This window comes from Perissodus microlepis, chromosome 6 (genome assembly GCF_051167445.1).
Source record: "Perissodus microlepis isolate ML-2025 ecotype Zambia chromosome 6, ASM5116744v1, whole genome shotgun sequence".
Classification (NCBI taxonomy): Eukaryota; Metazoa; Chordata; class Actinopteri; order Cichliformes; family Cichlidae; genus Perissodus; species Perissodus microlepis.
In genome coordinates this window covers 37,212,101-37,237,898 of record NC_140466.1, presented here as the reverse complement: position 1 = coordinate 37,237,898, position 25,798 = coordinate 37,212,101, and the positions used below count along the sequence as shown (strand labels likewise).

Genomic DNA, 25,798 nt, shown 5'->3' with positions numbered 1-25,798 from the left:
ACTGATAAAGACAACAAAAGTAGGTTGAGAAGTAAAGTTTATTGCCATCACAAAGCACTGGGGAGGAAGACATAATGTGTCACAGACAGAAGAGCCTCTCAGGTACAGAGACAAGGGCTGTGAATGTTTTTGTTCACAGACAAACTAACCCTGGGAGAAGAATGGCTGGAGCACAAACACCTGGTATTTGCACATTTTCACCCAGGTACTAACATTACCCCACGTCTGTACCTGCTGACTCCCAGCTCATCCACTTTGATACTGGTGTATTACAACTTGGATCTTATTTTTGTAGGTTTTGATATTATTTGCTTTGTTTTGTATAATATCACACTCTTTGACATAAGTGCTAAATGTAGGGAAACACAGTAACAGAGAAGATTAAGATTAAAGCACTGAAACTGGAGCTTAAACCTAAAATATTTTCTAATTTCTTTAATTTTGTCCTCTAAAACTCTGCTTATCTCTTTGTAAGAAGGTTCACTGACTTGCTTTTTTGTGTCACTAATACCCAAGTTGTAATAGAGCATAAATATCCTTTGACATCCACAATTTGTTGCAGGCATTTCACTGACATTGCATAGTGGAAGGTGCAGCTTTTAAAACTTTGTAATGAATATACACGGACATTTTATGTTTCTCAGTGTTTTTCTTGTGTTAAAATGAACCACTTTAAAGACATATGATGGCCCATACATGACTGTGAGGTGTAGTCCAGAGTAAGCAGCAGTTTTCGAAGTGGGACTTTGACGTTATCTAAATCTAAATAAACTTTAAAGTAAGAGCTCATTGTTTCACACTCATGCTTATAAATCAGTGTTGCTAACAGCGAACATTAACCCCCTCAGGCGTCACCAACGCATTCTACTTCCTGGGTGGAGTTGGAGACTTCATGAATCTGGGTGGGGTTGGAGACTTGACGCTGCGTGGTGGAGTAGGAGACTTTGGGGTAGGGGTTGGAGACTTGGAGATTGGGGTGGAGGCTGGAGTTGGGCTCTTCATGGATGGCGCTGGGGTCTGGGTTTTAGAAGGGGTGGGAGTTGGGGTCTTGGAAGGGGGAGCTGGGGACTTTGGCAGCACAGGCGTGGTGGCGGCTGCTTTGGCCTGCCCCAGTTTGGGCTCAGGGATCTTCTCTCCGTGCCTGTAGACGCTGACAGTGATTTCCACAAACTCACCACCATACTTGTTCCGTACATTGATGCTGTACTTTCCGGAGTCTTCGGGGGTGACTTTGTTAATGACGAGGCTGGCAAACTTGCCACCATCAAACGTGACCCTGGTGTGCTCAGTGGAAGCGACTTCCTGCTCGTTCTTGAACCAGGTGACCTCAGGAGTAGGCTCGCCCCACACGGTGCAGGTGAGGCTCAGGGACTAGAAAGGACCAACAGTCAACTCAAATCAAAATATATTCACAGAATACGATTCATATTTTAGGTTTGTTACATTCTTACACAAAGATTTATTTATTCATGTGTTTATTAAACTAATGAAAATTGTTGTAATCACTTGACATAATGAGGTCAGACATTATAGTATTTATTTATTATTAACTATTAACCCACAATTTGAAGTTGAAGTTGGCATTTCTTTTTAAACGTTTTTAGAATGAACCTTAAACTGCAGACTAAATATGAATTGAGGCATGACATCTGAACAAAAGCCATCCAAAGAAGTGTTTTGTCAATACTGTTATCAATACTGTACGCAACAGTACATCTCAGACTATGGTGTAACAGGTCTGAGCTGCTGAGTGCTTTTTCGTCATTCAGCTCTTTTCGCTCTCTGTGTTTATCCACCACTCTGCATTTAATCATTACTCAAGCATCATCTTCCACAACGTGTCTTTTCTCCCTCTGTGAAAAGACACGTTGATTGCCGAGTTTGGAAAATGTTTACCTTCTCCTCCATAATGGTGACCACATCAGGTAGACCACCAACCACTCTACCACGGTCTGAACAGAAAAAGAAAAAGTCACTTTTCACTCCCAGACTTAGAAATCACAGATCTTAAAACTAAAGCAATCTGTCTTTTTACATTTATTGTGTAGTGTTGTTATTGTGCACTAGTAGATCAAGTCTGAGATGTTCAGGGGGAGGAAGAGGAAGACTGAGTAAGACATTCATTTCTACTTTGCCATTAAAATAAAATGCCTTTCCCACAAATTCCTGTGAAAATGTTCAGAATGCTTAAAGAGCTGTCGAGGGCACTTGTGATTATCAATTTTTCGTCCTTGTAAGATGTGCGCTTAGTATAAACAGCTTAAAAAATAATTAATCAATGTACCTTTATTGAAAGATACATGAGGAATCTCTCTCAAACAGTCTCAATACAAGTTGTGAAATACTCACTCTTCTCAGCGAATGCAGCCGCCCTAAAAGACGAAGAGGAAATTCGATTTGATTAAGATTTGACATGATTAAAACCGCATGTCTACAAACTTGTAACATCAAAACACTTACTTAAGTCTTAGGTACTCCTCATAGGCATCTGTATATGCTACAAAACAAATGATTACAATGGAGTCAATTTTTCAAAGACAAAAGGTTTCACATCTTAGAAACCCCAAAATAAATAGACAAATAAATAAGACAATCACGGCAAAAGAGAAAAACTGTAATGAAAATAAATGGTGGCACAGATGGAGGTTTTTACCTTGTCCAGAGAGGTCAAAAGTCCGGGTGTGGGTCTTGACGCCATCTGAGATCTCCATGGAGTAATGACCCTTCTCCTTATCGGACGGATCACAGATCTGCATCCAGGCCATCTCAGCTGTACCGCCAATCCTCATCTTCTCAGAGGAGGCAATCTTACTCTCCCTGCAGGTTTACATCATGGATCTCAAAATTTAGTTATTAATTCATACAGAGTGAAAAAACAAACACAGACATTTCGTAGGCTGCTTTCAAATGTGAGATATAGTGACTCTAAGGCATAATGTCTGTGTGCTTTTACACCCCTTTAAAAACTAGCAGTGCTTCTCTACAATATTAAACACTCCTGATCAAAGTTGGACACAAACAACCCCCACAAGTGACACATTTGCATGACATCTCCTTTTGCTAACTGAGCCACCCACAGAACTACTCAAAACATCTGTGTTTGAAGTATTTCATAGAAAATTTGTTTCAAAAGATGTTATGATTCAATGCTGTATTACATGCAGCAGCCTGGGTAAGCTCACAGACTGCCTATAAGTGTCTGTGAATAGTGAACTTTTGTTCCATATAAACAGTAAAACAAAATATCTCTAAATATCTAAGTAAAATAGCTAAACCTTAAAATGATAAACTAAAAAGAGATATTTGAATAATCTAAAATATTTAAATTCACGACTGTACTTGTGCTTCCAGACGGTTTTCATCTCCTCTGTATAGTAGTTCATGTAGCACTGCAGTCTGATGCCCTCTGGAGTACACTGCAACACCAGCTCAGAAGCAGATGCACCTAAAGACAACCACCAAGAAACGCACAGGCACCAACAACAGGGAAATGACTTCAGAATGTCATCACAGCCTCGTCTCTTAGCCAAAGCAGACGTAAATTTGTGTATTTAGAGAAAAGCTGGGGTTCTCATAATTGTTTCCAGGTTAACATGTACACGTATTTTATCTTTCTGAACCAGTTTTCAGCTCTGTCAGCATCAAACTGCAGCAGTACTGTTGCAGCTGACGTTGGTGCAGCTTTTCCACTGGACTTTTCTTAAGAAAGGCACTTCTAGTACATATATATATATATATATATATATATATATATACACATATACTGGCCTATGCAGCAAAGACATTTTAACAGTTTGAGATGCTGTCTAAGTTAGCTAATCCAACCTACCAGCAATCTGGGCGATGGCATTGATGATGTCATCAAACACTGGAAATCAAAGTGGGAAAAACGACACAATGAATACTGTACAGGAACCTAATATGACAATACCAAGAGCTAATAGCTGACCCATCAGAACACTAAAAATGTACCTTTGCCTGAAATGTCAAACACAGATGTGTCCTTTCCTCTGTCGTCACCGAGTACTGCCTTGTAAACACCATGATCTTTTCTGGAGAACTGAATAAAAACAAGGTTATTTTATATTACATTACATTATATTTTTCAGCGTGGATTGTGCAGATGTTACCAGTGGGAGGGGAAGAGCACAGGATCCAGACATGACATTGGGGGGAGTATCTGGAACAATCTCCTCATCGTCTTTGTACCAGTGTAAAGTTGACTCCTTCTTCACATTAGCCATCTGACAAGTACAAAGATTAAAGGATTTTGTTTTTACAAGAAAGCAAAGCAATAAGAAGTGAAACAGAATCAATAAACATGTGGAAAGCACATCTGACATGTGGGTCAGAGTTACAGGAAATCCTACATAATTACGTGGTTTTGTTACCTTGCAGACGAGCATAACAGTACAATCCTCGGTGACAGTAAAATATAGATACTCAGAGAAATGTGGGCCTACAAGGACAAGAACAAAGAACCACATGAATGACATAAATTAAGGCTGCACACATCTCTAAATTCATTATTTTACTCAAACTTGCTTACTACTTGTGCCAAAGTGTTTTTTTAAGTCATCAAAAATATTCATACCTTGCTTCCTAATGTGCTCTTTCCTCTGAAACTCAGCCTCCTTCAGAGCAGCCTTAAACACTGAATGAGAAAAAAACAGACACAGATGAAATGCTTGCTGTGCTGGTTGGTGCAATCAGAGAAACAGAGGTTTTTATAAAAGTTTCCAAATCAGTATCCCAACACGAGTTATATGGACTTATATGTGAGAGATGGAAAACTCTCACCATCTCCGACCAGGACCAGGGAGCTCTGGGTTTTGGCCTTGCCATCATGGATCTGAACAGTATATGTGCCCTCATTGGCTCTGGTGAAATGATCCACTGTCATCTGGATGATTCCAGTGGCCACATCGTGACTGATCTTCTGTCCCTAAGAGGAATAAAATGATGAAAATATTAAACTATGAGAATTTCAATGTGTTTAACTACTTTTACCACTCATTTGTAAAAAAGGAAAGACTACTTTACAGTATCTGTTCTGCTTTTAAGAAACTACTAGAATAATATAATAAAAGATTTGTAAAGTTTCCTTGTCTTTGTTCAAGTAACATATGGGTTCCTTTACATATTAAGCTAAACTTTACTTTTCTTAGTAGTCATATTATCATGTGGAAACATTTTATTTTGAATGAAACTAAAGAATAAAAATGAAGTGACCCTGAGCTGACTGCTTGGCAAGAATGATGTTTGTGTGTTTGTCTGGTTGGGTTTTTCTGACTGAATGCTGTTTGAGATCATATCAGTTCAAGAATGATGTGAACCAAAGCTGGGAAAAAGGAGAACAAGAAATGCAGGAAGTTTTACTCTTAAGTCCTCAACTTCATATTTATGTCCTGTAATGGAATGTGTAGAATGAAAGTCCAAAACGCAAACTTCAGATGTAGACTCGATGAAACAAAAGGCCAGCTGCTGATTTAGCTGATGAAATCCAACTTAGATGCAAACTGAAGTTAAATAATACAAGATGCAAAGTAACTAAATCCAGGAAACCAGAAGAAACATTCCAGGAAGCAGAAAGGGAAGTATGACATGACAAGGAACACACACAAACTAAGGCTTTAAATACACACAGGGCGGCTGTAGCTCATGAACAGGTCATCCACTAATCGATCCGTGGCCGTTCTAGTCTCCATGCCAAAGATGTGGAACCTTGAGCTGCTCTCGATGCGTGAATTGTGAATGTCAGAGAAAAAGCACTTAGATGTAGTGCATGTTTAAATGTGTGTGTGAATAGGTGAATTAGACATGCTGTAGAAAGCGTTTCGAGTGCTTGGGTACAATAGAAATGCACTATATAAGAACCATTTACCAGTTACATGCAGACACAGAGGGCAATCAGGGATGAGTGAAAACACCTGGGTAACAGAAAACAGCTGAAACCAATCAAAGACAATAATACAGGGGAAGTGAAACAAAATACAACACCAGACATAAATGACTATCAAAATAAAACATGAAGTAACCCAAACAGAGAACACCTAACAGAAGAGACAACTTGACCAGATACACACAGACACTGGGAAGGCTAAAGGCTACACAAAGTGTCAGAAATATAAAAAATATTAAAGATTAACAGAAACTATATTACAAAGATAGTAAGAACTTAAGACTAAACATGGAGACATTACTAAAAGAATAAAATCATGAAAGTGATAAACTAAACTCTAAACAATCAAACTCAAACAACTAAAATCAAAATAGGGGATGCTTAATGACTAATAAGAATTCAATGTCCTAAAAGCAAGAGTTCAAAATGTCTCGATGCGTGGCAATGTTCAATCATTCAGGTCAGAAAATCCCCAAAAGTTGATTCTGTTCATCTGGATGTAGCATTTTCGGTGGGAGAAATGACAGTGGGATGACTGACGAAACGCTTCTCCCACTGAGAACGCTACGTCCAGATGAACAGAATCAAGAATTCAAGATGTGTGATTGTATTTTTCTATTAGGACTGAAAAGACACAGAAGGGAAGACATACAACTCACTCATAATTAAATTTCACACTCACTCATTTCTGAAAGGTCGACACCTTACCTCCCCACTCGTGACTTCTTTGTCGTTGACAATGAATCTATAGGACACAGATGGTGAAAGTTTGACTGCCTGCAACCAGAATCGCACGTGTCCTTTCTCCAGAACCTCATAGTTCAGACCATGTTTCAGAGGAACAACTGAAAAAGAAAAAGACATTTAAAAATTAAAGTAGTAGGAAACAAACTGGATGTAACTGGGTTTGATGGTGAGGCACAACACTCACTTGGATGTCTGATGGCATAGCTGAGCTCCAACATAGTGTTCAGGGCTGCAGGAAAGATTCAAGAAAACAAATATACTCATAAAGAAACAATTCAGAGCGAGAAGAACTAAGAGGCTCTGAATTATGAAATCTGATGTTTTTATGACTGCTTTTGACATATAGAGCAACTTGTAGACATGACTGACCATCCTCAGTGAGAGTATGGCTGGCAGAGACTCCATCTGTGTCAGTGACGATGACAGAGTATTTGCCCAAATCATCTTTATCAGGGTTAGTGAAAGTAAGTCTGGACCTGTGAAATAAAGGTAACATCCATTACAGTCAGGACATTTAAAGCAGTTTTCAACTGGGATTCAACAGGATGTCAAACATAAAAATTCTTTCACAAGTCACTGTAATTAATTCTTACTATAAATTTAATTTCCATTCAAATTTGCTGTTATTTAAAACAGTGGGTTTGTTACAGTGTCATGTTACATATCCTAATGGTATAGTCCTCACTATTTCCTCATACTCTTATTAAAAATATTCTGGTACATTTTGGTCAGTCAAACTTTTTTTTTTTACTTTAAACTTAAATCAGTAAATTCCCATTAAATGCTGAGGCAATACAATCACCTGTGACTTTTTGGCCAGCTAAAAATGCAAAAAAGTGGCCAATAATGAGCTTTTTTAGAAGACACTTGAATGAACCATTAGCTTTTTGAATGGAAACATAAAAACTTGATCCGGCTGTGTTTCATGTTTTCATTTTGAGTTCACCGAAGCAAGATGACAAAGCAAACTAGTTCAGGCCCCGAGGGAGAAGCTCATTGTTTGCGCTGGTGTATTTACTGAATGATTCATTAGATTCGTCCCGCTGTCACAAACGAAGGACACAGAACAAAGTCAAAGCTCAAAGATCAAGCTTACGTTCTGCCTTTAGTTGTGACAGCCACTCTGGGACAGTCACTGATGGGTTTGTAGTTCTTCGACCACACAAACTTGGACGTCTCGCAGATCTCACAGGCCTCAAGAGACAGGAAGACATCTCCAGTCTCCTCATCCACACCAGCCACAATCTCCTTTGTGCCTGCAAATTACACGTGAAACCCTCCAGTGAGTAATAACAAAAATAAAATACTCGCTATCATATCATTTCAGATAATCTGTGTGGTTTTAATTCTATACTTAGTTTCATAAATTAAACTGATAATCATGATATAAACAAATTCAATTTGCATGTGTTTGCAGGGAGAAGTGATCAAAGATATTCACCTTCCAAAGTGTGTACACATCTTTTCAATGATATGTCAAATGTTACAAAGTAAGGAAGAAAGCATTACTATGTGTCTGTAGAAATGAAAAAAGTAAACTATATGAAAGCACTACAGCCTCTATGTTTAGACTGTGTGAGAGAAATTCCCAAAATACTGTGATACCACACATAAGTTTTCATTTGTATATGAAATATGATATCTCTAGTGAATGCTAAAGTTCTCTACTTAAAAATGCTTAACTGTAATTATCAGTGGTTTTGTGTTTTATGTCTGCTCATACGATGTCTAAGTATTTTAATAAAAGACAATTATCATGCTGTCGTCTCACATGTCTCTGAATGTTTTGCCAATATAAAGGATAAAGTGCAGAGCTGGCTGCACACGTTCAGTTTGTTTTCATCACCTGGAATAGCTTTAGCACAGACCGGCTCTGACAACTGGGAAGGTTTTCCAACACCGTGTGCATTGACAGCACGGACTCTGAACACATAGCTTTCACCTTCCTCCAGTCCAGTCACCTACGAAAACCAGGGAAATATCATCACATGGAGAGTGTGACTTGGATGTGGAAAGAGGGTTGGCCATTTGTTGGAATATGCATGATGCACCAGATTTGCTACCTGCAGGTAACGGTGGCTCACAGCTTCCTGATTCACAGTGACGAACTCTGATGAGCCCTTCTTAGCCATGTCCACAAAGTATCCAGTGACAGCACTCGCTCCAGTATAAATGGGAGCCCTCCACAGGATGACCAGAGAGTGGCTTCTGACCTCACTGAAGCTCAAGTCATAGGCTGGGCCTTGAATTTAAAGAAACATCATCAGTGCCAGAAAGAACACACGACGCACGAGCTGTAGTTGAACTGGAGTCAACGCAACTTAACTGACATTTTTGTCAGTTAAGTTTTTTATTTTTATTTTTATTTTTTGGGCTTGAATTCAAATGTTTTTTTTAACCTTTAATACATTTTAAAAGCCTTGGATGCTCATTTTATAGATAACAGGCACTTTGGTGAATTTGCCTCTGTCAAAACAACAGCTGCCATACTCACTGTGAGATGCAGAGAAAATACATATAACTCTACAGAATAAAGTCACATGGACAATCCTGTACCTGGCTCTTCCATGGTCCAAGCTTCACATTTCATTGGAACGCTGGCAGCAGATGGTAGACCAACACCAGCCATGTTACCAGCTGTGACCCTGAACTCGTAAAAAGTTCCCTCCTTCAGATTTTCCACCTAAAATAACGTGTGGCACAATCATCAAATGAATGAACAAAGTAGTAATAATAAAGTGAGTAAATGTAAATTAATCAAATTTAGCTTTATCAAGTACAAGAAAAGAAAACTTTAAGAAAGTAAATCTTAATCTTGTGTCTGATTACTCACAGTGGACATTCTTTCTGTGACAGCGTTTAGGTTGACCTCCTTCCAGACTAAAGTATCAGCGTCCCGCTTATCAATGTAGTAAGCGTTAACCTTGGAGCCACCACAGTGTTTGGGACTCTTCCAGGCCACAGTTATGGAGGAACCATCAGAACTCAGCATGGTGATCCCAAAGGGAGAGCTGGGAGTTGCTGAATTACAAAGTTTCACATTTAATGAAGCTTCATATTTAAACTTTGTATGACATCATCTTACATAACGTCTTTCAAAGTTCAACATTTTTTAATCAATCTAGGAAACGATGACTGTGATCGGCTGCATGTGAGCCTGTCATGCACTTTCTCACACTTCACTGAGCAGCTACTGCAAAGTTTTATCGTAAAGTTTTCAACTCTTGTGCTGAGTAACTGTCAGACTTTGAAGTGTGAAGTGTTTTGTAGAGTCCTGTTAAAAATACGTCTCTGTGTGATCAAAACACAATAATGTAAAGTGAAAGGTGGATAAAGAGAAAGCTGTGGGTAAGTAAGGGGGGGACAAAAGTAAACACAGCTATTGAATACATACCATACTCAGCCCCCTTGCCTGCACAGAATAATGAAATGAATCACACTGAGCATCACGTTGGTTCAAGGACTCCGGTAATCTTAAGAAACACCATTTCTCTTAAATTATACATTCTCCAATGTATTCCTCTATTTTTTCAAAGAAATGTACATTTCTTTAAAAAAATGACAGTTTCAAAGAGCGTTTTAACTTTTCAGAGGCAGCATATAAATCGCAATCATGAACTTGATAATACTCTTACCGAGCGCAGGCTCCACGGCAATGGGAGAGGACTCCTGTGACTCCTCACTGAGGCCGAAGAGGTTGACGGCTTGGACACGGAACACATAGGTCTCCCCTGGGATCAGGCCGTGCACCACAAACCTGAGGCACGCACACACTCATTTTTTAAATCAAATACATATAAAACCTCTTGAAGTCTTTCCTCTTGTTTCTATATATTTCTTTTTTGTAAATATTATTTTTGGGGGGCATTTGTCTTTATTGAACAGTGACAGTGAAAGATGGACAGGAACGTGGGGAGAGAGTGAGAGAGGGGAAGACACACAGCAAAGGGCCACAGCTCGGACTCAAAGCCCGTTCGCTTCTTCTGGTCACGGGCGTGTGGTCGCCTGCTCACCTACTGAGCTAAACCAGTGCCCACATCGGATATTTCTATGTACATATTGTTATTCTGGCTAAACTATTTTTTGTGAGCTCCACTCACAAAAGCCATCGTGAGTTTATCTTCAGATTTGAGAAAGTCAGCTAATATTGGGAATACTGCAGAATAAAGTATAAAACAAGCTAGAAAATTGTTGAAATGATCATCATTTATCCATGACTCCACAACCTGCCTTTGCCTTACATTAAACCTGACACATTGCTCAGGGACTCTCAGACTGAGCTCTCTGTGTGCTGTGGAGTTACTGCACTCCTGTGTAACACTCCTCAAGAGGAGACACTTTATTTATATTCATTAAATTCTTTTTTTCCTTCTTGTTCAAAAGGCTGAGAAGCAAAAACTCGTGTTTTGCCAAACTGGTGTCATTTGAAACATCTGAATCACAGTAAGACCATCGTGTAACATTTTTGTCACTCTTACCTGGTATGTTTGAAGGGTTTATGGTTGCATGCAAACCATTCCTTGGCTCCAACGACACGGCCGTCGATGTAATATCCCATGAGGTGTTTCAGGTGTTTGGGGGCCTCCCACTGCACAAACACAGATGACTTGGTGTTCCTAGTAGCAACAACATGGCCAGGAGCAGAGGGGACGCCTGTGCGGCAAAGAAAAAACATATATACATGTAATATTAATTAATTACCAAAAATATACAAAGCTGAAAGTGTTAAAGTGGAAAAAAGGACAAGGACAGAATGATTCCACAACTGATGACCTCAGACATCAAACCAGTTGTAAATATTTTTTTCTGTATTAAACAACATTTTATTCAAATGACTAATTAATGTATCAGTTACTAACAATTTACTTTCTTACAGAACAGAAATCATGACAATTAGCTGTAAATAATACTCACTGAAGCTTTGACTTCCACCTACTTGTCTGCAGGTTACAGCTACAGCAGGTTACTGCTACTCAAAAAACATGCATGCATTCGATATTTGTGCTGTGTTCTGTGTTCCTGTATATTGTGTGCACAAACACAGTGATTAAACACAGCACAGAGGACTTGTTTTTAAGTTCCCATGGAATGGCTTTGCCATGCCTTTTTGCAGAACAGGATGTTTAAGCAGAACACTGTGACAGAGGAGCGTTTCTGGGATTTAATTTGAATTTAGGCACGAGAGCCCAGAATAATCCCATTTTCCTTTATAAACTTCTCGTTACCTTGTAATATAACAGCCTACTAAGCCATCCCCAAGTGCTCCAGTTCATCACTTATAGTGAGAACAAACACACACAGACCAGAGAGTGAAAGAGTGAACTTACAGCAGTGTGAAAAAAGTGCTTTTAAAGTGTGTTATATATTTTACTGTACATACCAATTGGAAGTTCAGTACCTGCAAAACACAGTCAATCACTTTTGAAATAAACTGTATTTGGGCTTTTCATGCATTTGTTTTTGTGGACACATTTACATGTATGCACTAAAACACTTTGCTTAAGGTAGACAAACACAAAAAAAAGTTGTTTTAGTGACCTTCCCATCTGGACCTTTAATATCTATAATTCTAATAAATTACAAAATATCACGATTCAGCATTTCTTCACAGGTTTTTGTGTGCATTGTGCTTTGCTGGATATATAATCACGTGTCTTTAAGTCTGCACTGATCCTGGCTCTTACCATCTTCATCAACCTTTTGGATGGGCTCACAGGGCGCAGAGGCCTCGCTGGAGCCATACATGTTGACCGAATACACTCGGAACTGGTACTTTTGCCCGTCTTGCAAATCAAAAACTGGGTAACGAGGGGAGTGCAGTTTGACTGTTGTGTTGATCCGCTGCCAGTCTCCAGTGCCTGCTAAGCACTGTGTGGGAAAGTCAGGGAGGGGGGGAAATGAGAAGGTATAGCCATATGTGATGTGGCATAGACAAAAAGAGCAGCTTTTATACTGTGTTTTACAAAGTTAAATCTCACTTTTATTAAATTAATTAAATAATTTAAGATATGAGAATCATAAATAACAAAGTGTATGTTTGTGTGCGCCAAAAGGGTTAAAAATAAAATCAATCTTTGTGTGAATTCTGCTATTGACATGTAACTGAACCGGGGGCAATGCTAACACTGTTATTCAAGCTAAACCTGATGAAAACATTCTCTCACTTTTTCGGGAAATATAATAAACATATTGTTTAAATGTCAACATTTTTAGCAAGACTGTTTACAACTTGACTGGCTTGCTTAATACGTGGCATTAAAAATACTATAAAAAACACAATACATCAGATACAATATGTAATAAATAAGATTTCAGACTATCATCAACTTGAAATCTAGCATCTCAATATATAGCTACTATCACACAAATTTATATTACATTTGAACTTCTTGTATAAGCATTCACTATGGCTACTATATGAATTTGTTTGCAATATATTATAAGCTCACAGCTATGTTTACATCCTTGCGATTATATGCATTAAAACATGTCATGTGACTCTAAACTGGTTGCGGTAAATCCATTGTTCCATATTTACACTGGGTAGCAAAACCCTGTTTAAACCCACAGAAGCTTCTCTAAAGATGAGATCAAAAGTTCAAAAATGTATCAAACTGAAATCTGGAGATATGCTAGTGTAGAGAAAAGAAAAAAAACATGTAATTTGGGGTATTGAAGTTTCACGCAACCCAAACGTAATACAGCTTCATTTGTGTGTAGTGCTGCCATTTAAGTAAAACTTGAGAGGACATTTAAATGTGACTGTCTTGTTTATCCCTCAGCTACAGTACCAAGGTTAAATCGGCTAAACTGAGAGCAACTGATGGGCAAAAGTGAAGCAGCACACACCTTCTCGATGACGTACCACAGTGGAGCTCGTCCACGGGGGCTAGGAGGCTTCCAGCTCAGCACGACATATGATTTGAAAATTTCGGATGCATGCACATCTGTGGGTTCACCTGGAATAGTTACGTAGCCTAGATTGGGAGTGAACAGTGTTGAGGCATAACGTACACAGAACAGCAGCCACTGCAGAAGTCCCACATTATACACTTTTTGTACTCAGGTTTTTATCTGGGCAGCTGTGGCTACAATGTAGCTCGCCATCACCAATGTGTGAATGTGTGTGTGAATGGGTGGATGACTGGATGTAGTGTAAAGCTGGGCGATCGTGGCTCAAGAGTTGGAAGTTCGCCTTGTAATCGGAAGGTTGCCGGTTTGAGCCCCGGCTTGGACAGTCTCGGTCGTTGTGTCCTTGGGCAAGACACTTCACCCGTTGCCTACTGGTGGTGGTCAGAGGGCCCGGTGGCGCCAGTGTCCCGCAGCCTCGCCTCTGTCAGTGCGCCCCAGGGTGGCTGTGGCTACAATGTAGCTGCCATCACCAGTGTGTGAATGGGTGGATGACTGGATGTGTAAAGCGCTTTGGGGTCCTTAGGGACTAGTAAAGCGCTATACAAATACAGGCCATTTACCATTTAAAGTGACTTTTACAATGCTTCTAATGTTACTGTTGAGCTTGCTTTCAAAGGCAGAGAGGAGATTAAATATTCACCACTATATGGACTTCAATAACGCATTTTCATAAAATTTTAATTATAAGTGATGAAAACAAACACAACTAAGTCCTGCCTTTTTCTCGCTTGTTAAATTCTAAAAGTGCTGATCAGCAGGACAATAACATTGGTGGAATTTTATTAAAGATTAAATAATTATTTTTGGTAGCATTCAACAATAATTACATATCCAAATGCTACACTAGAGCTGCCACAGCCTCGTATGTGGTTTGGTGGCTCAATGCTCACAAAACACACAATATTTTAGTTTTGTTTAACTACAAGTTTCATATACAGCAGTTAGCTATTAGATAAACCAGAACATGGACAAAACCCCCATATTTCAGATTAAAAAAAATAGAAATATGAACTAAAAGGACATATCAAAGTTAAAGTTAACAGTGAAATGTGGGACTTCTACAATAGCCTTGATTGTGATTTTATACAAATATGTAATATTTTTGATATTTTCTATTAGTTTCTAAAATTAGTTTTCATCTGTTATAAGTTTTTGTTAAAGTAGTATATTATATTAAGTGGACACAATTTAAAGAGAAAAACGTTTCAGTTAAAGTGTGAATGGAAAAAGTTCGATTAGATCAAAGACTGCACCACAAAAGTTAAGCTGGGAAGGCTCTGGAAAACAGTTTTCCCTGTGTTGTTTAAAAAAAAACCTTGTGAGAAAATGACAGATTAGTTCTAAGATCAGCATTAAAATGTTTTTCCTTCTCATGTTTCCTTCGTTGAAAAAGATACGAATGTAAAGGTCAGAATTCAAATGCCACACCTTAAGATGAAAACATATTCCTGTAATAGTAACTAATTTAATCATGCAGCACTCATTTGTTACTGGAATAATGATCATGTCCAATAAACAGGTATAAATGGAAAGAAAATTCACTGATAGTGGAACAGAAAACAGAACAGGACAGCAAACAAACGTCAGTGAGATTTTGATCAGGGAAGATGCCTTTTTAAGCAAACATCCCCATGAAATGTAAAATGTTCTCATGATGGTGCTGCTGGGGTTGAGTGACAGATGTTAGTATTTAGTGAGATTGTGAGGTGGTGGCTTAAAGATAGGGGAAACAAAAACTGTGAAACCAGACGAGTGTGTAACCACTATACCTTCCAGGTCATCATCCTTTATCACTATGTCGTATTTTCCTTCAATTTTAATCACTGTTGCAGGAAATGACAACAGATCGGTCAGAAAACGCTGGCATCCTGCTGTCCTGTATTTTGTATTTACCTTCATCTGTACCTTGCAGTCTCTCACTCTCTGCAGCGTCCAGGGCCGTCACTTTGTCTGACTTGCGTGAGGGCCTGCTGATGCCACTGCTGTTCACGGCTCTGACCCGGAAGTAGTAGGAGTGGCCAACCCTTAAGCCATGTACTGGGTATTTGCAGATCTTCACTGGGGCATCGTTGCACTGCACCCAAGTGTCAGTGCCAGCTTCACACCTATGAAATGGATCATTTACGGCAAATAAACTCTCCATTATCATGAAATTAATCTCTCTTTATAAGAGAGTACTTCACATGACATTTTATATTTGTTATGAGGCAATTTTGACAAGCTGAGAAGTTAAAGTATCCTAATAAACTGGTGAGAAGGGCTGCACTTGCAAGTATTTTTGTTTAAAGAAAACTGCAGTCCAGACCTTTCACCAGTTGAAAACATTTGGTGCATCATGAAATGAAAAAGATGACATAGAAGATCATACAGCAGGCAAAAATAGGGCAAAACTGATCTCCCAACCCTCCGCTGTAATCATCTGGTTGTTAAAAGAAGAGGGGATGTAGTCAGCTGTAAACATGGCTCTGCACCAACGGTTTTTTCAAAGATGTGTTGCTGCCATCAAATCCAAAATAAGGTATATTGTTTTTCTTAAAATGGTTCATTTTCCCACTTTAAACATCTGTTTAAAATATAAACATATGTTATTAAATACATTTTCAATGTTCCACTGTTAATAAAATAAGTCTTATATGCACTTTATGTAACCATGAAAATAAGCACATCATATCTGGCATTTGGTGTGAAAAGATACATTTAATTTAGAAAATCTTCTAAGGAGTGCAGCTCTAATAACTATGACTCACTTCCTTGGCATTAAGTGCAGTATAAATCCACTGTATTCATGTCAGTGTGCCAACTGTGGTCTATTTAAAGAGAGCTGGAAGCCTTCTCAAGATTAAAACTGACCGATCCACAAAGTATCCAGTGATGGGTGCCTCGTTGACAGTGTTTGGGGGTTTCCAGGCAACTAGGACATAGTCCGAATTGATGTCATAGGCCTTTACGCTCATTGGTGCGCCGGGGGCTCCGGGTGCAGAGGGAGCAGCATCTAGGGAATAAAGAAACACGGGTATGTTGGGGAGGAAGAATGGAAGACGAATGGTGATAGACACAACTATTATGGCTCCACCGCTTATTTGCATACTATGCCTAATGTGTGGTAACAGGAAATAAGGAGTCAATAACACCTGTTTTAAATCTATGTACTGCTGTGAGTATAGAAAAGATTAGGAACTCTTAATTTAATTTCTAACTAATAAAACATTTCATTTTGCCAACCAAGCTTTCACTTGCTCAAGACACAAGATACATCATTTACCACCATTTGCATAGTGTAGTTATTTTTCTTTGTTAGGGGCATATAAACCTGCGTCTCATCTGCATAGCAACGGAGAGGCTTCTAAAAGTACAGCCAATGGGCAGAAGATAAAAGCAGAGGTCCAAGTATTGATCTCTGTGGTACCCCACATGAGACCAGAGCTGAGGACTTACACAAAATGTTCTCTCAGCCAGGTAAGACCTAAAAATCTTTAGCCAGGAGGATGGTATTAACAACCCTAGGCAAAACAGATTCTGTGCCAAGCAGAGATTTAAAACCAGACTGAAAAATCTCAAGGTCACTATTTTCATCTTAGCTGACTATAAGCAATTTTCTCCAGAACTTCAGAGAAAAAGAAAAGCTTGGAAATAGCCCTAAAATTTGATAAAATACTGTAGCATGCTTAAAAGGTTTGGGAAAAATACCAGATGAGAAACTGCTATCGAGGACAGATGGAGAGATGGAAGAGTAGAAATGACCTCTTTAAATAATCAAGGTGGAACAACATCAGCAGGGAAACCTGTGGGCTTCAGATGACCAACAACCTCATACAATAAAAAGGAAGTTACAGGCTCAAACTGGCCAAAAGCAGCAGAGCAAGGAACAGTGACTGAGGTGTCAAGAGCAGACGTGGTGATATCTGAGCCCTGGCATTATTCACCTTTTCCACAAAGAAATTCAAAAATTTCTCACCTCAGAGGAAGGTTCAACAGTGTTACGTATTTTCATTTTTAACCAACTTATCTTAATTTTTTTCTCGTATCTATTATTAGTTCAAAGCAAGTTATTTATGCACTACGCATAATAAGACTATCATATATATTAACCAGATTATAGTTGGGTATTTTAAGTAAGGTAAGTTATAAGTGGTAAGTTTAAAGTTTCTAAGGTTTGTGCTATTCTATCCCTTTTGCTCATTCATGGCTTTTTAAAAATTTTGCCATTGCTCTATTTATTCTAAACAGCGATTTCTGATTTGTTCTTTCAAAGTCGATCACGTGGTGTTAGGACTGTGTCCTACCTGAGACAAACAGGTAGGCACTATGCTCAGCAGTGCCGTCCTTTGTGAAGATCCGAAGCGTGTAGAGGCCCTCATCATCCTTGGCCAGGTGAGGCAGCGTGAGAGAGGCAGCACCTCCACCCACTGACATCTCCACCAGTTTACTTGGTTTCAGCAGTTTATCTTTTAGAATACAAGATAGAGGACATAATGAGAAGTGACCAAACTCCACAGTCAACCGACAGTGCTACACACAAACATAATGAAAGAATGAAAGAAGGTCTGACCATCTCTGTACCACTGGGCGATGGGTGGTAAGTTGGGGAGATCGGGGACCACCACCATTGTACACACCAGTCTGATGGAGTTGCCCTCCACACCAAAAGACACTGGGAACCGGTCAAGCAGGCTGACATCCAGCTTACTGGGATGGATCTCAGTCAGATGAGGCACTGGAGGACAAGATTTGCAACATCATTAGCAATCAGATAATAATCATATTTTGTGGATATGTGGAGAGAACATGTTTGCAATGTCAGAATGATCATGTAGAACCACAATGGATTTATGAACATAAATCTGACATTTTTTCAATATAACTCTATGATCATGTCATTCAAAAGCATCAAAATTCAGTATACGTGTCCAGGAGCCAAAATGAGGTCTGAGATTTGCTATCTTAGACGTCAATGATTTTAAGGACATTTTGTGACACTGTCCCTTGCTTTGGCAACCACAGGCTGTGATTTCCACAAAGTGATGTGTGATGAGTGTTTCACTTTAAACGTGGACTTGGTTTAAGAGCTTTCAAGTACAATCAGCACATCCAGTAACATTAAGAAAGTAGAAACAATTTGTAGTCACAGTTATTTCTCTGGAATTTTTAAAAAATGTGTCCATAAGGAGTGAACAGCATGCGTTTTTTCATTTCAACAATGTATACAATAAATCTTAAATAAGGTAATCCAGCTTAATTAGTTTTGACAAAGGAGATGTCTGGTGTTTTTAGTCAAAATGAAATCTTGTGGAGGTTAGTATTTTCTGGACTGCTCATTATTTAAATCCCAACATGTACATAAATGTTTCGATCGCTTGCTGCTCATCTAAAGACAGATCTGTGTTTTGTTTTTCTTCAGAGGGAGTCACGGGACAGGAACAGCTTGCCATCAGTTTCCACTTCTTATCAGGCCTCTCATTGCGCTGCTATTTGAAGTGTCATGATTCCATGAGCTTGTGTCTGGGCGTGACACCTCAATCCCCACACTCCCCAGTCTTACTAACTCCCTTTATGCTCTCACCTAAACCAAGATGGCAGGACTCTCCGGCTCCAGCTGGTCCTGTGAAGAAAAGACGTTTATGTTTACAGAGAAAGACATGGGAGGTGAGCAATGTCTTTAAGAAAGAGGGAGACTTACTCTTCACAATAATTTTAGCTTTGCTGGTAGCTGTGCCATGCTGATTGGTTGCCACAGCACTGTACTCAGCAGTATCACTCACAACACACCTACAAGGTCAGCCAGAGTAGGAAGAAGTCACTGATTGCAGTATATCAACATTTATATTTGATTTGATGCCATTTGGTTTGAAGAACATGTACTCTATTCAGGTTAATAGAAGGTAAAATGCAAGCAATTGTGTTGAGACTCAAGAAGAGTCTTAGGTTTAGAATAGAAGGAAGAAATTTGACCTTCAGCCTGAGCTGAACTATTTTAAAAGATCCATTTTCCCAGCTGTGTTGGACATAGATGCATCCTTCTTGTCACTTGGTGCTTTTTGCATAAAGAATGTGAAAATGACTGATTCTGAAGAAGTTTGGCAAATAAACTACGATGTTCTCAGTGACCTTCAATGCAATGACGGTCCAGAGATATTCCAATTCTCAGAGAGAGGGAGGGACAGAGAGAAGCGGAGCGCAGTCAGAGGAATTCATGGCTCGAATGACGCAAAGGTCAGCACTCCAACATGAACAGCTGAGGGGTCTTGAAGATGACGAAAAGAAGCAGGCTGCAGCCTCACCCTCAATTTAGCAATCTCCCCTCTAACTCTCCAGCTGACTGTCAGATAATGTCAAGATATCGATATAATGTGCTAACAAAATAAAAGTCCTGTAAGTGTAAACATCTACGCTGAGCATGAGTGACAGACGTTCAGTCTTTCCCAGTTTGTTTCTATGCTGCTTTCCTTTCAGTTTGAAGGCTGGTTATAATACAGCAACTAGAAAAATTGCTTGACTATATAAAAATATTGTCTTTTCAACAAACCTCATAAAACATATTTAAACTTTTAATGGGACATTTTTTTAATTTAAAATGAAAAAAAGTTTACAAAACCCCCAAAACATATATAGTCCATGCAGGGAGCAATTTCAGTTTGCGCCGTTGGAAGAAAAACTAATACACAATCCAGAAGAAATCCTGAAAGCTGGAGCTGGAAGCCTTTTTGTTGCTTAAATGCTAGAAATTTTCACTCAGTTGATAAATTCATTAAAGTCTTAAACAACCCCCACTTCTTTATATTTTGGTGGAAGAATCGGAAGCAGATGCAGAGATTTATAGAAACGTGTAAACATACAGGGAAATACAGCACACGAGGCAAAATGGTTGAACTGCAGCCTCAAACGATAACAGAGCCTCCATCATGCTTTATAGACAGCTATAGACTCTCACTGATGATCATTTGAACCAAAAATGCCCTATTTGGATTCATTGGCCAATCAGAGCAGGTTATACTGATTTTCATTCCAGTTCTTGTGCAGTTTAGTACACCACCTCAGCCTTTTCTCCCTGTTTCACTTCCTTTGAATGGCTTCTTGGCAGCCACCATTCATCTTAGACCATTTAGGCTGAGGCTTTGTTGAATAGTAGAGCCAGATCTCTCAGGTCCTGTGTCACATTGTTAATTGATTTTTACTGGGCGTGACTTTCAGATAATCTTCAACTGCTGTAGATGTTTTGTAATGTCAGCCATTTCTTTTGTCCTCCACTTGTCTACTTTTCCCAGATTTTTTAAGGACATATTGCCAACAGTGCAGCAATTGACAACACTTAATACCTCTTTGGGCATCTTGTTGGTGCAATTTATCTGTTATGTGTAGACACATAGTGTTAGGTGTTAGGTGATGCTTTTTTGTGCTTGAATGATTTGTAGGTCAGTGTTAAGCGGAACAACAAACAAACAAAAAATTGTGAGCTTAAAGTCACGTATGACTGAAAATAAGTGAGAGCTTGGAGAAGAAAGACAGTCTGACTCTGTAAACTATAAAGAATATAAAGTGGCTGAAGACATTTGCACAGTACTGTATAATATATTCAAGACTGTATTATATCACTTCCTGTTGCCCTAACATTAGTTTAGGCTTCTTAGTCTAAGGAAACAATATATTGGCTTTTACCTTATTACTGTACATTTACAGTCTTATTCTATAGTCTACAGAATAACTACATTTTAACAATTTTACATTTAAATAATTTTTATATGTTATTGATGATACACTTCACTGTTACAGTTTAATGCTGACCACCACATGCACAAAAAGATGACAATGACGACAGTAACTAGTAACTAGCACACTTGGTTACTACCACACTGTGGCTCAAAACGGAGTCGGAGGATTCTGAGATATAAAACGGACAATCGACCTGCACCTGGAAAAAGTTAGCTCACTGATAGTGGAAGTCTTTACTAAATTTGTATGAATATTTCAGAGATGCTAATGCATTACCAATACATATCAGTAATTAATAACTTCATTTTAATTCATAACTTAATTTTACTAAAACATTTTACTTCTCTGATTTACTGAACAACATGACTTTTTTCTTTTTACCTCATTTCAGGTAAAAAGAAAATCAAAGGCTGCAGCGTCCATGTTATAAAACTCAGTTTAATGAAATCATTTATGTCTAACTGCTGAGAGTTGTAGATAATACATACCTGCTAACAATCAAACTATGGACTCCATATTTATTCTCAAGCTTGTACTTTCCTGGGGCACTCAGTGGATCTACTGGCACTCCATCTTTATACCTGCCAATGAATCTGAATCAGTTTCACACCACAGTGATGTTCTACAGTCCTAAAATATTTCAATAGTGTAATAAATCAGAAAAGCTTATAATGGTATTACCATAAAGCTTGAGTCAAATTTAATAACCCGCTTGTGTGTGATGGCAGTATACTGACCATTTGACGATGGGCCTTGGATTTCCTTCGACGGTGCAGAACAGCTTGACAGGAGTCTTCTCCCACACAGTATGCGGCCGTAAGGCCACCAAGAAGTCTGGCAATTTGGGGATTTCCTCCAACAGATCCACTCTCTTTCTCATCATCCCCTTAACCTGGAGAGAGTCAACTGCATCAAGTTAATGTATTTATGAAAATGACATTTTTATGCATTATCTCTATAGGGCAGAGATTACATAAGCACTTTAGTACAATATGTTATCTTTGTCAACAATTCTTGTCAACAATTCTCCAATGAAGGAACATTAGTGATCACTAACATCACTAACAGCAGATGTTAGTGATCATATTGTTAAAACTCCTAAAAAGTTGGTTTATTCCTGAGACTGATTTGACCAACAGTTCACTGATGCAATGTCAATAAGACCATTGGGCTCAGATTTCATAGAAATGTACAGCTGAGTATCTACAGTGAATGATTTAGATTACATTTAGAGACTCTAGATCTGTTGTTTTGCTGTACTCATGATTACAAATTGATATAATTTTAATAGTGATTGTAACAGAGACAGATACATTAAAGCGTACATATAACATTTCCACAGACTTTTAAACTTGTTCCATATATATGCGATAAAACACCAGAAAAACAAACCAACAAAGGAACTATAGTGTCACCTTGAGTTGTTTAGCAGATGGTTACTAACCTCTTTCTGAATTTCAAGACTTTCCACTTGGACCTTAGTAGCGATCCTCATCCTATGAAGCTCCTCCTGAATAACAGCCAGTCCTTTCCCAACATTTTTGCTTACTCTCTGGTACTCCTCAGTCTCCTCAGCAGTCCTAACAATGCATACATCAGATTAATCTTTGACTAAGATTGACTTTAGCATCATTGTTAGCTATACGTTTGTTACATATTTACCTACAAGCTGAACTGTTACCCTAAAATAATTGTATGATACAATCTGAAACCGTTGCATTGAGCATATCAAGCATAACACAGGATAAAACTAACCTTGAGGGCAGGGAGTCAGTGTTATGAGTCTATAGGATAGTAGCAGTAAGACTGTGTAATTGTTTCATAATTTAAACGGTAATCATTGAATAATTAACAAGTTATACTAAAGAAATGTGCTGTGGTTACAGGGGTCAGCCAGTAGAAAATGTAGTTGCATGTTACCTTGCGACAGAAATAGCCGTCAGCCAGAGCAGACTCACCTCTGCCGGAACACCGGCACGGTATAGGCTTGTTCTGCCATAGCCTCCGTGGCCTGGGCCTGTGCCTGGCTCACCGATTTAGAGCTTGATTTGCTGTTGAGGAAAACACATCATTAAAAATCAGGAAGCAAGTTCTCTGCATAAAAAAATTCTCAGGTTTTAATTTAGCAGCTAAGCTGAGTTTGTCTTCTGAACATATACATACATAAAAACACAAACACTCGCAGTAAACAATAACTAACAGTTACAAACATGCAGTTACAAGATTTCCCAGCATATCTGCCTGATGTATTGTATACTCCACAGAGGGATTAAATCTGTTTATGTACTTTGTCTTTTTCTCAAAATTAGCTGGGGTTAAGAAAATTGATTAATGGATATTATTCTCTACATGCATACCACAACCACTATTGTGAAAAATCTGACAGTGGCTAGTGTCGTTTGCACAACAAACTATGATTTTATCCAGAAAATTATTTTTACAAAATAACCAGAAAATTGACATTCTGTGTATAAAGACTAACCACCACTTTGAGAGAAATTTCTTCAGTACTAGCACAACTGTGTATAGTTAGTAGCCTCAGATGTAGGTCAGGTTCAAGTGGTGACATTAGTCATCTGCTATTAGACAGCTGCAGTTTCCTACCAGATCACTGGGAGATCAGAACTTGGCTCGTAGGGGCTCAGTTTATTACCTCACCACTAGTGACGAAAAAGCCAATCTTCAGCATGTATAATATCATGTTAAGTATGACTATACTGCACAGCACAGCTGTAAGGGCCAGAAAACCTGTTTAAAAAGCATGCTATAGCAACAAAGACAAATGCATACATGTCTTTCATTGGCCTGAACTATAAGATCTGTTGGCAGAAGCTGCAGAGCAACAGAAGCAATAGCACTTCCTGAAATCCCGACTTGGGTTCAGCTCTCAGAGATTCTGGAGCTCACATAGACAAAGAGCTTTAGAATCACTGGTGATACATTGAGGTTTTACAAAGAAACAAACTGAAGCTATAATAAAGAGGGATGAAAATATATTCCTGTGGAAAACGATAAACAGAACTAACACATCTGAGTATTCAGTCAGTTAGCATGTATCACTCTGTGACTGGCTGATTTGTTCATGAAAATCAGAATTTGCAGAACTTTGAATTTGACATGACAAATAAACTGACAGCTAGGAAGCAGACACACCCACTACCGCAGCTGCTCCTCAGCAACACCCCTGTGTGTGTTTTTTGTTCTACGTCGCAAAGCAGCAAGAGCTGTGCTACTCAAAGCAGCAGGTAAATGTCACTGTCATACCTTTCTGTGTGCTGCTTGGAAACGTGTTTAGTGTGATGATAAGCATAATCAGTTTTGACTTGGCTCACATGCTTCTTCTTATACCAAGGTATGACTTTGGAAGCCATGACTGGAACACTTCAAGGAGTCCTGGCCAAGAGTACCAGTGGGAGGGGGAGACCAAACATGTGTTAGCCATGTTAGAAATGTCAATACAAGTATTTTCTTTACCACCACTGTTACTGCAATCATTCTGTGATGTAAGTTTAAAGTATTAGATGTGCTGTCATCTCTGAAATCAACAGTGTGCAAAGGTTAACAGGTGCAGTTTCTGCTGTTCTGTTGTAGAATTTATACAACACATGACAAAAATACCCACACCCGAATCTCTAATAGACCTAAACAATGTTTAAAGGCAAACATTTATGAGACAGCATGGCAGTTCCAACTTTTTGCTCGAGCTCAGCACTTCAACTGCTTCCTCTAACAGCCTCACACAGCTCAGCTATGAATAGCTTTCACCAGTCTGCCTATTCCATTATTGGATAAATGAAGGAAACAGTGTCATTACCAGAAGAGCACAGTCCTCACACTATTTAATTAAAACGATTGCGCAGGAAATCAGAGTGATCAGACTGTACAGGAACAAGACTTAGATCTAAGCCAGCTGTCATATCCACACTCTGCTGCAGGCTAATTGTGCTTCCGTTCTGTATAAATAATTATTTCAGCACAATATCGTCCTTTTTTGGCTGACGCAAATTAAGAAAAGAGGGTCAGCAACCTCTTAATACCCTGGTATGAAAGGAAGTACAGCTCAGGGAGATTACAGACTGCTGCTTCATTTCCCCCCCACACAGGAGACAGATTATCTGCTGCCATTTATTTATGCAACACATTTCACCTGCCCCAGGATTGGCAGCAGATAAGTCCTCTTCCTAATGTGAAGCTCATTTTGAAAAAAGTTATTTCTAAAATAAAATTAGCACACCAGCTAGCAAATATTAACAAAAGAGACTTACCCCAAGAAATTTAAACAGCGCAAAGAGGTGGCAGACCAGCCTGATGCCGCTTGGGAAGCACTCGCTGATGGCAACAAAAATATTACCCTCTCACTGGAGGAATGCTGTTCCCCTTCCACCCCATGTATGGATGCACTTAAAACTATATATAGCATTTACCCCCAAATTTCCTTCTCATTCTGCACTTTGTAGATGAAGAGTGTGCACCTGTACCACAAGGTTTAATGAATTATTCTGGAGGCAAGTTTTATCCCCTGTTTTTATA

The 25,798-nt window shown here is 38.9% G+C and overlaps 1 protein-coding gene across 6 annotated transcripts; it reads right to left on the bottom strand.

The window, feature by feature from the left end:
* Positions 1-20: 20 nt before the first annotated feature.
* On the bottom strand, positions 21-25,798 carry myom2a (myomesin 2a). Of its 6 annotated transcripts, XM_084932189.1 has the most exons (37): positions 25,534-25,601; positions 24,533-24,661; positions 23,227-23,319; positions 22,713-22,848; positions 22,006-22,160; positions 21,757-21,849; positions 19,239-19,327; positions 19,122-19,160; positions 18,111-18,275; positions 17,845-18,006; positions 16,412-16,553; positions 15,467-15,666; positions 15,331-15,384; positions 13,499-13,626; positions 12,334-12,517; positions 11,128-11,302; positions 10,285-10,406; positions 9,483-9,670; positions 9,206-9,332; positions 8,713-8,891; positions 8,496-8,610; positions 7,746-7,905; positions 7,019-7,125; positions 6,834-6,878; positions 6,611-6,747; positions 4,801-4,945; positions 4,595-4,654; positions 4,392-4,459; positions 4,131-4,244; positions 3,973-4,060; positions 3,830-3,868; positions 3,340-3,445; positions 2,654-2,817; positions 2,461-2,497; positions 2,350-2,372; positions 1,897-1,952; positions 21-1,371 (listed from the first exon to the last, which is right to left on the bottom strand). In XM_084932189.1, the coding sequence occupies exons 2-37, from the start codon at positions 24,637-24,639 to the stop codon at positions 865-867; spliced, it is 4,509 nt and encodes a 1,502-aa protein (XP_084788315.1). In that variant the 5' UTR covers positions 24,640-24,661; positions 25,534-25,601; the 3' UTR covers positions 21-864. The 6 variants fall into 6 exon arrangements, with proteins under 6 accessions (XP_084788315.1, XP_084788314.1, XP_084788316.1 ...); XM_084932188.1 differs by lacking the exon at positions 24,533-24,661 and having other exon boundaries at positions 25,534-25,798; XM_084932190.1 differs by lacking the exon at positions 25,534-25,601 and having other exon boundaries at positions 24,533-25,527.